This window comes from Penicillium odoratum, assembly GCF_028828045.1.
Source record: "Penicillium odoratum strain IBT 22623 chromosome Unknown utg000005l_segment0_segment0, whole genome shotgun sequence".
Lineage (NCBI taxonomy): Eukaryota > Fungi > Ascomycota > Eurotiomycetes > Eurotiales > Aspergillaceae > Penicillium > Penicillium odoratum.
The window spans coordinates 6,829,899-6,844,333 of NW_026643147.1; the positions used below are offsets into that span (position 1 = coordinate 6,829,899).

Below are 14,435 nucleotides of genomic sequence, written 5' to 3' on the forward strand. Positions count from 1 at the left end.
CAGATACTTTTCCAAGGTTGATATAATCCATAGTATTTGGTGGTCCCTGATGTGTTTGCTATTGGCCAAGGGGACAGAATAGCCCCACCCAATCCACTTTTGATATCAACTTGAACGAACTGAAATCGCGTTGTTCGGTAACATTTGAAATTTTCTAGCAAAACTCTCGGTGCTAGCTGGGCTCGTCTGGAATCCAGTACTGACTCAATGCTGCAGAAAACAGGGTAAATGCAGAAGAGCAATCTATTATGTCCTGTACGAAAACATAACGGAATGGTAGAAAAGGATTTCTCCAGAGCATTTAAAGATGGAGTTACCAAGAATCAAGGTAGTCAAAATAATGCCAAAGTGGTCAATGGTATGATACAGTACACGCAGCAAATATAACGTGACAAAGGGGGTTCAAGGTCGAAAGTACATTATTAAGAATCGAGTGAGGACATAATACATGAGAGAAGCAGTAACTGGACGGGGAAAAACCATGGAAATTGATTTACTGTGACCGGTTAGTTTGCGCCCCTGTGACCTGGGAATCTTATTTTTTGGACGGGATCATCGCTCATTGGAGGCATATGATGTATCCAGGATTTCAAATCGCGGAAGTAATTGGAAACCTGGGGGTTGGATTTCATCACCAGCCGTCATGCCGGCATATAGATAAAATATGGTGGTAAGATAAGACAAACTCAGAAACAAAAATTGGGGTAGAGAAATTGGGAAGGACAGAAGGACGGTATAGGGGTTGTAGGCGTTGTATAGAAACAGATCTCTGTAATAGCTCATGCGGTGGTACCGTTGATCATGGGCACATTATCCGACTGAGAAACATTCGGTTCGTCGGCTCCATCTGGAAAATTATTACTATCAGGTTTCATGTCCGTTGAGAAGTCTTTAGTCCCGTCAAAGGCAGAGCCTTGATCTGCATCCCCGTCGAAATTGAAGTTGGGCATCTCGAGTGCGACGCCACTGTTCTTCTTCGACTTTTTCTTGCTTGGCTCCGCAGTACCTGTCTTAGCAACTGCGGTTGCATTTGGAGGGGCGGGTCGTTTCTGAGGGCTTGAATTAGGCCCTGAGACGCCCGGCATGGGAGGAATTTTGCCGGAGGCTGGTAGACGAGGTTTGACAGCCATTGGTCTTTGCTTGGGTGGAAGCTCAAGATCCTCTATAAGGGGCTCGTCGCGGTTCGCGGCAAGCTTGCCTTTGAAGAAAGCTTGCACCAGCCCAATCTGTTCGGGTAGACTGTCCACTGAGACACGGGAGTATGATGGTGGCGTGGGGTAGATAGTGACGATTTGAGTGGTATTGGTGTTCTGCGATTGGGCCGCGCTGTACATCCGGTTCTGAAGGAGATGCAGAGGAACGCTGAGCTGGGACAGACCAAACTCGCGGTCCAGTCCCAACTCTTTGAAACCAAAGAAATCTTCATCGATATCCTCGGCGAAATCACCACCTACAAACTGTTCGCTTCCATCATTAAAGGCATTAGAGCCATCCTCGCCACCATCAGCGAGAGCTGGGCGGAGCAGTTCAGTGAGCAGCGACTTGAGGCGATCGTGGGCCGTGAAAAGCTTGGCGCCAAGTCGTTCAACATCTTCCTTGATATATGACTCAAGTTCATCAATGTTGATCCCAACACCAGAAAGAGTATGAAGTACAATCTCTGGCTCGGTGTACGCTGACTTCCATTCGGCCGCTGATGTTGCGGCTTCCGGAGACTCAGTGGCTGGAACCTTGGGGGCTTCCATGTACGATTTAAAAGTTTCACCGATTTTGTGGAAAAAGTCGGACGTAATATCGGTGGCAACTTCAATAGCAGAAGGTTGGTACTCCTCAAAACCGGAGTGATAGAAAATCTTAGCAACTGAGCGTTGCAGCGCTGCCCGACAAGTTCCAGGAGCTATAACAGGGCCATTGTCGTTTAAGACATGAGGTGGAACATCCTGTTCCGCGAAAGGCTCCGGGTTGTATTTTTGGAATTGATTCTGATACATCTAGGAGACAGTTAGATTTAGCACCGAATTGGGGATAGTTGGCTGTTATGCATACCTGGGATTGTATCTGCATCTGCTTCACAATGCTAACCTTGGAACAGATCTTACGAGTCTCTTGCATCTGTCGCATATTCGCTTCTATCTTGCGAGACAGCTTGCTGTCGGGCTGCAAGAAAGAACCTTTCGGAAGAATTCTTAGATATTCTTCTGTGGCATCCACAACATTACCTTGCGCATCTTCCTTCCAGGCGAGCCGCTCTGGAAGATCAGGTACACCAGACATGACGTCGTAATAATAGGGAATCATCCTCTCCTCTTCGCCCTCGATGCCTTCTGCAAGTGTTTCGCCAGCCGTGGGCTCCATTGCCTGAGAGGCATCGTGCATTTTGTCGCCTTCAATCGCTGCTTGCTTTTCGTGGCGAAGCCATCGTCGCATACCAGCTTTCGTTCGAAGCAAGGCCGGCTCTTCGGGGTTGACCTTGTCGCCTTTGAGTAGGCGATGGCGTTCTGCGGCAATGAGAGCCCGATCCTTCTTTGTCACTTGCTTCCACACCTTGTATTCAGGGTCTTCTAACTCTGCACCGGGACCTGCCAGAGCGCTAAGCGCCATAGTTGACGCGACAGGTGCATCCATTTCCATGGAATCGTCTTGCTGACTGGCTGCGGCTCCCATTCCGCCTAACGGATCGGATGGAGTATTGGATCCAGGGGGCGGAGTGCCGAACCCATTTTGATTTGCTTCCATGGCGGTGTCTGAATCTGCACGAACGGGTGCTGGGGGTTGACTGGAGCGAGCTCCCGGAGGGCCCTCAGAGCCACTGGGAGTATTGCGAGACGGGGCAGTACCCTTCTTAGACGATTTGCCAGGGGCTTTTCTCCCGCGTGAGGACATGATGGGTTCATCGTCGCTCTCTTCGGCACCATCAAGCTCTGCCATTTGAAGTCGACGCTCCTCTGCTTCAACCTCAGCTCGCTCTCTGATGACAATATCGGGAATGAGGGGGACAAGCTTTTCAGTCTCTTTTCGCATGTAAAGGGCATGTTTGCGCAAAGGGTGTTCAGGATTTGTGTTGTATTTCAAACAATTCATCCAAATTAGATTGAGGTCATCCACAAAGTCTTCCTTGGAACGATATTGTAAGCCCTTGAGCTTCTTAGTCATTGATCCGAGATCCATAGGGTGTTTGATGACTGGTTCATAGGTTAGTATACTGAACAAAGCTTGTCTGTTACTGTGAAGGCTGGAGGATGATTCTTACTTGTATAGTAATCTGGCGCATCACGTTTGTTGACCCTGGTCAGGAAAGCGGTGGAATGCTCTGTCATGGCCTTGAGCTCACTCAACACCTTTTCCGCAGCTTCGTAGAGCTCTTCCTGGCCAATCTTATCCTCGCTGGCCCATTTGCTGCGATTCTTACGCACTTCGCTCAGCAAGCTGCGGAGCTCAGCATCAGAGGCTTGAACCATGTCGCGCTTCTTATCAATTCGGGCAATAAGGTTCTTCAGGGTCAGACTTGAAGCTCCGAGGTTGGTGTTACTCAAAGAGCTGTATCCATTTGAGCCAGAAGCATTGTTTCCAGCAGCATTGGCTTGTCCCGAGATCTCTGCATCAACTTGTCGTTCGGACTCTTCCAACCGTTGCTGATCCATCATGGCATCTCGGTCATTCTCGAGGGTGTAGAACAGGGTATGGAAGCTGCGCCGAGCAGCCTCCTCCGTCGCTTTTTTGTCCTCCTCCAATTGCTTCCGTATATCCTCCAGTGACTCTTTTTTAGACTCCTTAGATCCATCGGCAGTGGTGGAAAGAGCTGTGCTCGGACGTGGGGCGGATGCGGCGGCGGAATTAGGGTCCTGCGACGGTGGTACGGACTTGACTTTCAAGGGTGACTCGGCCAAGTCGACCATATCAGCATCATCATCGTCATCATAGTCATCGTAGTCGTCGTCGAGTTTGCGGGTGGGTTTAGGTGGTGGGGCGGCAGGGGCGGCCGGCGCATCGACGCGTTCAGATTGAAGCTCGGGCGGCTCAATCTCCGCGATCGCGGCACCGGACGTTTCGTCGGGAGTATAGTGGCCTGAAAAAAGCGCGTTGATTTTCGCCTCACTGCATCGGAATAGTTCGCGAAATGAGGCAATGCGCGGGTCCTCCTCGATGGTGATATCCGGCTCGGAGGTCATACTACCGGCATTCGGGCCCTCGGCGCTGACCGAACCGCGTATTTGGGGGGTTCGCGAGCCGGACAATGTCTTCACTAAGCCATTGACTGGGCGCGGGGAGTCCAGTTGTTCGTCTGGGGGGCGGATATTGCCTGGTGGCCAGGCGTTGTGACCGAGCGACATGCTCGCTCCAAAACCCCGGTTATGGGGACGGGCGAGACTCGATTCTCCACGGTTAAGATCACGGGGCCCAGAAATCACAGGGAGGTGGTTTTTATGGAAGAAAAAGGCATGAAGAGAAACCGCTCGGTCAGCCAAATCGACAGGTGATGTCGTAAAGGCCAACAGAGATGGCACGGCGGCAAGGTTTGATGAAGAAGACAGGAGCTTCTGTAAGGAAGATTGGACGAGGGTGAAGTACAGTTACGGCAAGCGTGAAGGCGGAAAGTCACGGCAGATGGGAGAGGATCTGCTTTGGGCGTTTCATGCTGATCGCAAAGCTAGTACATTACATTTACTCTCCACTACAACTCAACCAAAGTGATAACTTAAGGCTTTCCCCAGGTTTTGACCTTTTCCCATTTGGCTTATCATTTCCGATTTTATCGTTGACCCGTGATGTTTTGATTGTCATCTCATCTTTCCATCTCCGTTATCTCTCCACATATGACGCACAAGGCAACAGCTGGGGCCAATTGAATCCACGTTCCGCAACCTACTCTCCCCAACCTCCACTTGAAGCTATCGCCAGCTTGATTACGAATAACACCGGAATACTTGAGAATCATTGTTGACGCTTGGAATCATAATCGCTACTCCTCTTGTTGAACCACCATGCGGATCCGTTATCCGTTCGCAGGTACGTAATCTGATCCCGATCGCACGATCACCTGAAGCTAACATCAACACCACGAACTCCAGGAGCCTTTGTCTTCCTGATCATTCTCGCTGGCTACATTGGTCTTCTTCCACACAGTGCCTCTTCATCAATTCCCACAAATTTACAACCAAATGACAAATTTCTCCACCTGCTTACCTTCTTCCTTTTGTCGCTGACATTCTACTGGGTGATCGACACCACCCGACGACGGACTTTGCATTTGACTCTCCTGGTCTGCACCCTTGGCCTCAGTGTTGGCTCTGAAATAGTTCAGGCTTTCTTGCCTAATGACCGTGCCTTCGATCCATTTGACATTGTCGCCAATGTGGTCGGAAGTCTCGGCGCCGTTGGTCTGTGCGGCTGGTATCATCGCCGCATGCTCGAGCGCCGCCGGAAGAGCCGCTTTGGAATGACGGAGGGAGGCGAGGATGTTGAGCTCGGGACTGGGATAGGAGACCATTCTGCGCGCGACGAGGATGCCCTCGGTCCGCAGGAATCCGGGGTCATGTCCCTGGAGCGAGAAGTGGATACTTGGGACGAGAACGCTGTTGACAACTGGGATACCGAGGATGGACCCGGGCCATCTGAACCCTCGACATCGCCTCCAAGTTATGCGAGCGCTGCGAGCGGTGTGCCCATCTTGGAACCTATAGGGAAGCGCAGTGATTAATAGGCTATTTCTTCAATTGAAGGCAATCAGCCCGGAGGAGAGTATGATCTGATGACTACTCAGCCTGACTCAGAGCCAATCCCGATCATTATCCTGCTCACGATTATTGATGCATTGATGGATCTCATGTTGGCATGATGCCAGCCATTTAGTGTCCCGCAGCGCTTTTTCTATCTGTTTTTATTGTTGTCCAAACTCTTGTTGGGAGAGGATGTCAATGCCCGTCCAGGTTCGATCTCAATTTATACTTGCAATGATTCTTGAGCGATGGGGTTCATGGATCCCCAAAGTGTACAGTTACCATGTTTAATGACAATGTGCAATTACGGCCGATCACGTCAACTGGCTTTTTTCAAAGGTTCATTCAACACAAATTTCAATATTATTTCCTCGGTCCTGGGCCTCGGCCTGGGGATTAAATACCTGTGGCAAAGGTTTACGGGTACCTGCCGGGTACCTCAACCGCAACCAAAGTATGTAGTCTGAGTCACGAGGTCGGCATGACATGTCGTACTAGGATTTTCGACTCTGGCAAATAATATAAACACGGTTTGGATCGATCTAATATACAGCAATTCTAACACAGAACTAGACAAATCCAGCCAGTGGGGTAGGACTACATACGGCGCAGGGGGCATCGACAATTGAGCTGCTGTGGGGTATTGGAGAAGAAAAGATGTAAGGTGAGCACTGCAAGGAACGAGTGAAGAAAAGGAAAGCAGCTAAACAATTGGGGGAACTTAATACAATAACAACAAACCCGATACAACACCGGATGCCATGGTATGATGCAGCAGGAGAACTCAAGATCGAGAAGCCAAGGGGGTCATGATCACATCGCAGAAGAGATGAAAGGAGAATACATATAGAAAAAAGTGAGCATATGAGACTACTCGTTATCGGAGACCTCAGGGGTCCCAGACCAGCTTCGCGTCGGAGTCTCGATTCGGTCCGGGACGGGCTCCAATTCGGGCTTCGACGCCGGTACATATCCTGATGGGTCACTCAACTTGCGTAATTTGGCAGATCGTGGCTCATGCTGGCTTCCAGGTGACTCGGGCGGGTACTTGCCCAGCTTGACGTCGGTTTGCTCGCGGAGGACCTCATAGATGAATTGCATTTGGAGCTCATTGTACACCATCATCATGCGTTGTTCGCGCATCTGGTTGACGCACTCATAAACCGGATCGGCTTCGGTGTCGGTTACCTGCAGCAGCTGGCCCGATTCAAGTTCGCGCAAGAGGTGATCGAGGGCGATGAAGGTTCCAGTCCGGCCAACACCGGCGCTACAGTGAACCACCCGTGGATTATCCGAGTCGCATTTGGAGGCCGACAGCTTAATGAGTTCCAACAATCCTTGGCGGTCGTGCCCCTCGGGCTTGCAATGATCTGCCCAGCCCGCAAACAGGTAATGCCAAATAATCTTGGATTCGGATCCAATAGTCAACTCCAATTTGCGAACCTCGGAGCACGAGGCATCGTCAAAGAAGGATTCCAAAAGTGTCACTTTGCCCAGAAGACTGGGCTGGTCGTCTGGCTGAGCTTCATTCAAGGAATCGAAAGGCTCCTCGAATGGAATATCCATCGTCGGTTGGTCTAGATCTAATGGGAAATATTGGGCGCATTTTTCCCGACCGGCTTCAAAGGTCTGAGTGAGCATTATAATGACGCCCACATCTTTGCTCTCGTGAAAGACCATATGCCAAAAGTGTGAAAGCTGTCCAAGTTTAGGTCCCTGCAAAGGCTGTTAGTCAAGAACCAGACTCTTCCAGAAAAGGCCCACCCACCTGCGTCGCGATATACTTCAATTCGTCCTGCGTTACCGAGTTCCTCAGGACAATCGGAGAGGCATTAATAAAATCGCATTCGCCCTCGGGGACCTGCAGATGAATGCGATAGTTCGCATACGCCTGCACATTCAGGTACCGATTCCTCGCCTTGACTTTTGGGTCTGTCTCGATCGCATACGGATGAGCAGGATCATTTGACAACAATCCATCCGAAATGCGAGTCCTCTGTATCCACTCCAGATCCTCAAACTTGTCATGAATCTCTGTTGGTGGAAGCGGTCAGTTTTGTCATACTTCCCCACGTGCCTATGGAATTCTCCTATAGGCGCATGCAACACCGCTTGACTCACCTGTCACCGATTGGCACAGGAACGGTGGGACATCGTCCGTGTTCCCTGTCTCTAACCGGGGATTTCCCTGCTCCAGAATGTCGATCCCCGCATCGTTATCTGGTAGGCCACGCTTGGTGCTCTGGACGTTGGTGTCGATCTTGATGGAGGGATGCGCCATTTTGGCAGCGGCGATCCGCTGAAGTGCGCGGACCTTCCCGATGACGCCGCGCGCTTTGCGGGAGACGGTTTGTCGACTGGACCGTTTTTTGACGCGCGGGGCAAGCGGGTCGGGGGAGGGGGAGCGAGAGGGTTCAGTATTGATGTCTTGATCAGAACCGGCAGAAATCAAAGGCGAAGAAATCTGCAACGAGGTCAGATCGGGACAGCTATAGAAGCTGTCCCGAGAATGTGCGTTCAAGGCCAGATTTTTGTATTTTGTTGGGCGGTTTTGGGCGTCGAGTTCAAGTAAGCCGGAGTGTCACCGGGGGAATCGTGTGACCTCGTGTAAATGTTCAGAAGGTAGAAGGAAAGAAGATCAACGGATGAAAATCGAATGATCACTGGACCAAGTATGATCCGCCGTTACGGAGTAAACCAAAAGAAAAAAAAAAAAGAGGATCGAGGGGAAAAAGGAGGGGCTTGAAGAGATGGAAAAGTCCCGACTAACTCCGCCGAATCCAGATCTATTTCTTTCCTGATTTGGGCTATAGATTGTGTATTATTTTACTTATGTTTACTTATAAGTTTGTGGAATTCCTAAAAACAATATCATTGGTTCAAACTATAAGTCATCAACTTTTGCCACTGCGAGTTCAGCTGCTTGCGGCTTGTACTACTGCGGGACACTATACCTTAGGCAGGTACTTCATACTTTTCTTCCATTCCGGCTTTTGCTTCAGGTACCTGATTCTGAGAAATGATTTTTAAATAAAACTCCTGTACTGAGTACGTTCTAACGATCCTGGGATAACTGCAATCTATCTATAACCATTGTTTGGGGATCGCGGGGACTAAATCCTAAATCCACCGTCGCGACACTCTCCAACCACAACACCCTTACCCACCTCCCCCACACCCTCATTTCCCACGTTTTACATGATTTTAAATGACGGCATCAGGCGCGAATAGGTGTTGATCACCGATGCACCTCTTCGTGGCTAACGGGGCTCTTCAATCTATGAAGAACAAACAAAGAAATCCACGCGCGCAATGGTATCTCAAGCTCAAGTCGTTGATCGCATGGCACCAAACCAGAGTGCCCCTTCTGTGGTGTCGCGCCACTCGCATTCTACTCGTCGTCATCGATCAGGACATTCCCACCATGGAGGCTCCGGATCGTCCTCCTCCAACGACTTTCCCATCTTCACGTACACGGGCGACACCGAGATCGCGATCCGCGCTGGGTCGCAAGAGAAACGATATCTCCTCCATCGGTTGATTCTGGCGCAATGTTCGGGCTTCTTTGAGGCAAGCACAAGAGAGGAATGGGCAGGGCAGAGTGCAGTTGGGCCCTCGAAGCCTGATGGGACATTGTCTCGGGTGAGCGAGGACGATTCGCTCTCCACTGGGTCTACGCTCCTTGCGCAATCTGATCATGGTTTACCGACACGACCTGGGGAAAAGCGACGATGGAGGTATGAGTTAGACTGGGAAAATCGGGGAGAAGATGAGGAGCCCATACTTGTTCAGAAGGTCGGTCTCACGCAGTCGCAATTAGCAAGGGGTGCCAGGTCCATAGCTAAACTCATTCTCCAACAGCAACCTACCTACGCTCCCATATTCACCCACGACCAGAGTGCGTTCCCTCCAACGATGACCAAACCATCCAATGCGCAGGCGGGCTACTTCCGATCCATGGCAAACTTAGTAGGAATGCAGTCGGTAGTACACCTCCCACGAACTGAAGGGGAGGACCGCAATACCATCGATCCACTAGTTCGCGACTATGAAAACCTCTTCCGCATGTTCTACAATCATCCGCCAATATTGAACAGTGTGAACATTGCCACGGCTTATACAGAGTGCAAGTCTCTCCTCGCCCTGGCAGATATGTACGACGCGCTGGCGGTGACTGGTCCCCGAGTAGATCACCACCTCTTAGGATTCGGCTCACGGCTCTTCAAACAAATCGCCAAATACCCTCCTAGCTACCTCAAGCTGGGGTACCTAGCTCGCAGCAGAGTGATCTTCTCCGAGGCGCTGATTCATGTCGTCGGCCAATGGCCAGCCGCCCTACCAAATCTGCGTAACGGCTCATACGCACCCCTCCCAAACCCTGTCCTCGATCTCATCGAGGATAAATACGAAGATATGGAAGACCTCAAAGCTCGCATCGAGTCCAAACTCTTTCGCCTATCTCTGACGACATCTCGGGGCGAGCGAGTCGGTCCCAACAACGCATATCTAGACTGGTTGGCCGTCTCTTTATTCCGTCAGTGGCTCATCGAGAGTACCACTCCCCCTCCTGCTCCTATTCTCAAGAACCCTACCAACAACCCTCCGCAAACACCTGCACCAGGTTCCCAAACCAGCTCATCGAGACCAACCGCACCGCCTGATCCGGCTGCCCGTGTGTATCGATTGATTGGATCGTCTTCGTCACAGGCATATCTGCCCCACGATGAACTGAAACGCTTCCTGAAGATCCACCCTACCCAATCAGCTGACTCGCTTTACACCCGCGACACGCTCAAACGTTTCGAGCGCAAGATGGATGAGATTAAACGGCTGGCTCGTGAGATCGTCAAACCCCTCATGCGAAACTTTCTTGAACTCGAGCTGAAGAGTGCGGAGCAAAGCAGTGCGAGTTCCACGGCCATTGAAACCCCGGATGTAGGACTGCCATATTTGACCTGCACGAGGGTTGAAGAGGCTGATCTGCCCTGGAATTAAGCTGGATACCGGTCTATTTTTCGTCTATAATGTTTTTATTTTCTCTTTTTATTGTTTGTTTCCACGCCAATTGGCGGGTTGCTCTCCAGATACCTATGTGGTTGTTTTGGAGTTTTGATCCTGGTGTCTGGTGTTTTTATTTGCTCTGAGCTGCTGGTTCTGTTCAGAGTGGGTTGGATTGGTTGTACTCCGACGATGATTTTCCCGATGATGCGATGTCCTTGCTGCGCTTTATTTAATGTGTTATGACTTTATGAATAGTGTTGATGCTTTCCGTACTTTTGTTTCCTTGTTTTCCAAGATTGTTATAGATCGCAACCAAAAATGTGTGCGTAATGTTGAATGCATGGTCGTCTACCAAGTATCAAGCTAGACTTACAAGGCAACATGTAGGTGAACTTGGCCATGATTTCTATGAAATACATATACTACATACTACCCCAGACATATACTTTTCATATCATACAAACAAGAGCATCAGAATCTACTGCTTCCCTCCAATCGTCTCCATACCATCCATCCACGGCCGCAAAACTTCCGGAATAACAACCACTCCCCGTTCAGGATCGAATCCATTCTCCAGGATAGCAGCCAAAACACGCGGCACAGCCATCGCTGTCCCATTGACAGTATGCGGGAACCGAGATTCCTTTGCCGCGCCACCCCGGACCCGAGTCGCAAGCCGTCGGCTCTGATAATCCGTACAAATAGAAGCGGATGTAACCTCACCCCAAGCGGACTCCAGCTCCTGAATCGAAGGATCCACAACAGTTTCAGTCGAAACTGACCGGAGTCGGGACGGGAACAGAGCCTCGATATCCCGTTTCCGAGTTGCGCTGGCGCCCAGATCTCCCGTGGGCATTTCAAGCACACGACAGGGAAGATGGAGGGATGTCAGAATCTCTGTCTGGATATCGAGTAGCTCGGCGAATAGATCATCTGATGTGGGTGTATTCTTCTCCTTTGCAGACTCGGAATCAACTAGATTATCTGCCCAAGCGAATAGTTCCACCTTTGTAAACTCGTGTACCCGATATAACCCCTTCGTGTCCACGCCGCGCGAACCGGCTTCCGCTCGATAACATCTACTAGAACCCACAAGCTTTAACGGAAGCTCATTCGCTTTAATATCCCGTCCAGCGTACATGGCCGCTAAAGGAATTTCCGCCGTCGCCGTCAATGACCGCTGAGGTTTGCTATCGCGATCGCGCTCGCTTTGCTCAATTCCCCAGATCTGCTGCTCGTTGTGCTGGTCGCGTGGCTGGAACCCGCACGCTTCAGCGACATACGAGTAGACGATTGAGGGTGGGGAAACGGGTTTCCAGGCTCGGCGGCGAGCGACGCTAAGAGCATACTGGACGAGTGCTTGTTCGAGCATGGCTCCTTCGTTTATGAGGAAGTACCAGCCCCATCCTGTTGTTGTGGCGGAGCTGGTGAAGTCGAGTAGGCCGAGGGATGTGCCGATTGTGACGTGAGAGCGGGATTGGAGATCGGATGGGGACTGGGTTGTCCAGGGTGGAGGGTTTGAGGGATCGAAGTTAAGGTACTTTATTAGGCGGGGAGTGTCGCCGATGGGTGTTTCATTAGAGGAGAGGTTGGGTAGGGATAGAGCCAGGCGGGTGATTTCTTCAGTGCAGCTTGATTTGCGTTGCATCATTGCTGCAGATTCATCTTTGAGACGCTGGGCTTCTGCTTTTAAGACCGTAATATCCTCTGGTGTGTCCTTGGTATCATCGCCTGCTTCTCGGGCCGCGATCGAGAGCTTGGCAATTGTTTTCTCAAGCTGTTTGACGCGGGATCGGGGTGTCTTCAGGTCGTGATCGAGTTGTCGCGCTTCTTCGGAGAGAGCCTGGATCTGCGAGGGGTATCCTGCGTGACCGACATAGTTTCGTTCAACGCAGTTTTGGGCGTAGCGCTCCACATTCTGGCGGATGTGTTTGAGGTCTGGTGTTGGCTTCGGAGCTGTTGCGGGTCGGAGGATTTGATGGTGGCGCGCAGAGATAGAGAAGTTTCGAATTAGATTTAATCTGGACCGGGGTGCCCATCTGCAATTGAAGCAGACGTAGGGGCTTGTGAGCGGCATGTTTGTGAGAGAGGAAGTTGGAGAAATTGTCGGGAAGTGGATTAGTAGTTAGCTGCTTCCAAGGTGGAGCAAATTGGACCATCCAAATCCACTCGGAACTATACAATCGAGTTACAAAGATTTACTATTTGTACGATTTGATTCAGCAGCTCTCATATTTTCAATCTTGAATAATCTGCAAATCTAAATCTCGGATTCAATCCCTTCAAATGTTCAAAGTCCCAACTTGTGCTTCCTGATCCTGGCACCCACACCAATGATCACCGCAGCAGACGCAGCAAGCACAGCCCACAATGGGATATGCAAAACATTTATGCTGAAGTCCGTCTGCGTCGCCCCCCAGATCGCAGTCGGAATCTCCAGCACCAACAGCGCCACATATCCGCTCCAACGATGGTATTTGTAAAGTTTCTTTCCTTTGTCCACGCTGCCCAGGACAATAACTGGCAGGAAGTACTGAACGATGCCGAAGGAAGACTGGAGTACAACGAAGATGATAGTGAGAAGGCCGAGGATGCCGTGTGCGGAGGCGAAGTGGGGATGAGAGCCTTTATTTACTTCGATGACGATGAAGGCGCTGATAAAAAGGATGGTGCTGAGTAGTTGAATTGTGTAGTGGGCGCGGGCACCGATACGCTTTTGGGATGGGGTAGAAGTGGGTTGAAGAATAAGAGTTCCTTGGATTTGAAGTAAAAGGCCTGATATGGCGAGAAGCTGTGATGATTGGTTAAATATAACCTTGTCACCTACTGTAACTTGGTGCACTTACTGGATGAGCTGAGAAGAGAATGATTGGTTGAGCTAGGATGTTGGTCCAGACGAGGGCGGCGAACTGAGAAATTAATCAATGTGTCACGCTTTCTGTGATATGGAGACACTTACAACCCAAATTCCAAACTGAGCAAGACCAGCGACATCTGTCAAGTCGGAGTCAGGTTACTGCACAGCTTTTCGAATCCGATATGATCTCACCCGAGACTAAATTGACCCATATGTTCTCTTGGACAACATCACCAGATTGTTCCAACAGAGGCTCATTCTCCGAGACTTCCCCAGAGCGCTCTTCATGGATATCAGTGGTGGTCATAATAGCGATTTGCTAGATGGATGCTGATAGATTTACTCTTCCACCCCACCTGGGGACATCAGCCGATTAATAAAATAATCACTGAGATTGGTCTGCGTGGATCTAGTTGCTAGCGCGTCGTTAGGTTGATCCCGTTGGCCGCAATGTGGCATGCAAACCCCTCGCTTCATGTCGTGTTACAGCGAATTGATCACGGAATTGGCGTGATCGTCGCCAATCATGACAAGCAGGTGGAGCTCGGTTATATTCAGATGAGGTTGTCGCTTATAATTACCAAGCATTCCACATGTGCTTATCCAGTGTTTAGCTCCGTACAGAATACTCTGTACACGTACGGTCGAATAAGGCAGGGACACAGCAAGGATGTGCAAGTAAGGGGGGACCTGGAATCTTGGAATTGGACACTGACGTGATGTGGCCGGCATAGGCCGGTATATTTACGGAGTACCAATTGATATATAGATAAGATAACGTCTTCCCAGTGGGACCCCGCCATTTTAACACTGAAGTACTCATAGTCCAGGATAGATACATATTTATCGATATAGTTTCA

The 14,435-nt window shown here is 50.3% G+C and overlaps 6 protein-coding genes across 6 annotated transcripts; 2 read left to right on the forward strand and 4 right to left on the reverse strand.

Moving 5' to 3' along the window:
* Positions 1-779: 779 nt before the first annotated feature.
* On the reverse strand, positions 780-4,331 carry N7520_008143 (SAGA histone acetyltransferase complex subunit SPT7; the record flags this gene model as incomplete). Its single annotated transcript, XM_057142077.1, has 3 exons — positions 780-1,991; positions 2,047-3,182; positions 3,251-4,331. The coding sequence occupies 3 exons, from the start codon at positions 4,329-4,331 to the stop codon at positions 780-782; spliced, it is 3,429 nt and encodes a 1,142-aa protein (XP_056996083.1).
* Positions 4,332-4,982: 651 nt separating this feature from the next.
* On the forward strand, positions 4,983-5,698 carry N7520_008144 (uncharacterized protein; the record flags this gene model as incomplete). Its single annotated transcript, XM_057142078.1, has 2 exons — positions 4,983-5,007; positions 5,070-5,698. The coding sequence occupies 2 exons, from the start codon at positions 4,983-4,985 to the stop codon at positions 5,696-5,698; spliced, it is 654 nt and encodes a 217-aa protein (XP_056996084.1).
* Positions 5,699-6,587: 889 nt separating this feature from the next.
* Positions 6,588-7,998, reverse strand: ptpB (tyrosine protein phosphatase PTP1; the record flags this gene model as incomplete). The annotated part of the gene is made up of 3 exons (XM_057142079.1): positions 6,588-7,433; positions 7,486-7,751; positions 7,839-7,998. 3 exons carry the CDS (start codon positions 7,996-7,998, stop codon positions 6,588-6,590), a joined length of 1,272 nt encoding a protein of 423 aa, XP_056996085.1.
* A 1,031-nt stretch (positions 7,999-9,029) lies between these two features.
* N7520_008146 (uncharacterized protein) lies at positions 9,030-10,712 on the forward strand (the record flags this gene model as incomplete). Its single annotated transcript, XM_057142080.1, has 1 exon — positions 9,030-10,712. The coding sequence occupies one exon, from the start codon at positions 9,030-9,032 to the stop codon at positions 10,710-10,712; it is 1,683 nt and encodes a 560-aa protein (XP_056996086.1).
* Positions 10,713-11,196: 484 nt separating this feature from the next.
* N7520_008147 (putative serine--tRNA ligase DIA4) lies at positions 11,197-12,795 on the reverse strand (the record flags this gene model as incomplete). The annotated part of the gene is made up of 1 exon (XM_057142081.1): positions 11,197-12,795. One exon carries the CDS (start codon positions 12,793-12,795, stop codon positions 11,197-11,199), a length of 1,599 nt encoding a protein of 532 aa, XP_056996087.1.
* A 213-nt stretch (positions 12,796-13,008) lies between these two features.
* On the reverse strand, positions 13,009-13,882 carry N7520_008148 (cytochrome b561 domain-containing protein; the record flags this gene model as incomplete). The annotated part of the gene is made up of 4 exons (XM_057142082.1): positions 13,009-13,509; positions 13,565-13,627; positions 13,678-13,712; positions 13,768-13,882. The coding sequence occupies 4 exons, from the start codon at positions 13,880-13,882 to the stop codon at positions 13,009-13,011; spliced, it is 714 nt and encodes a 237-aa protein (XP_056996088.1).
* Positions 13,883-14,435: the final 553 nt, after the last annotated feature.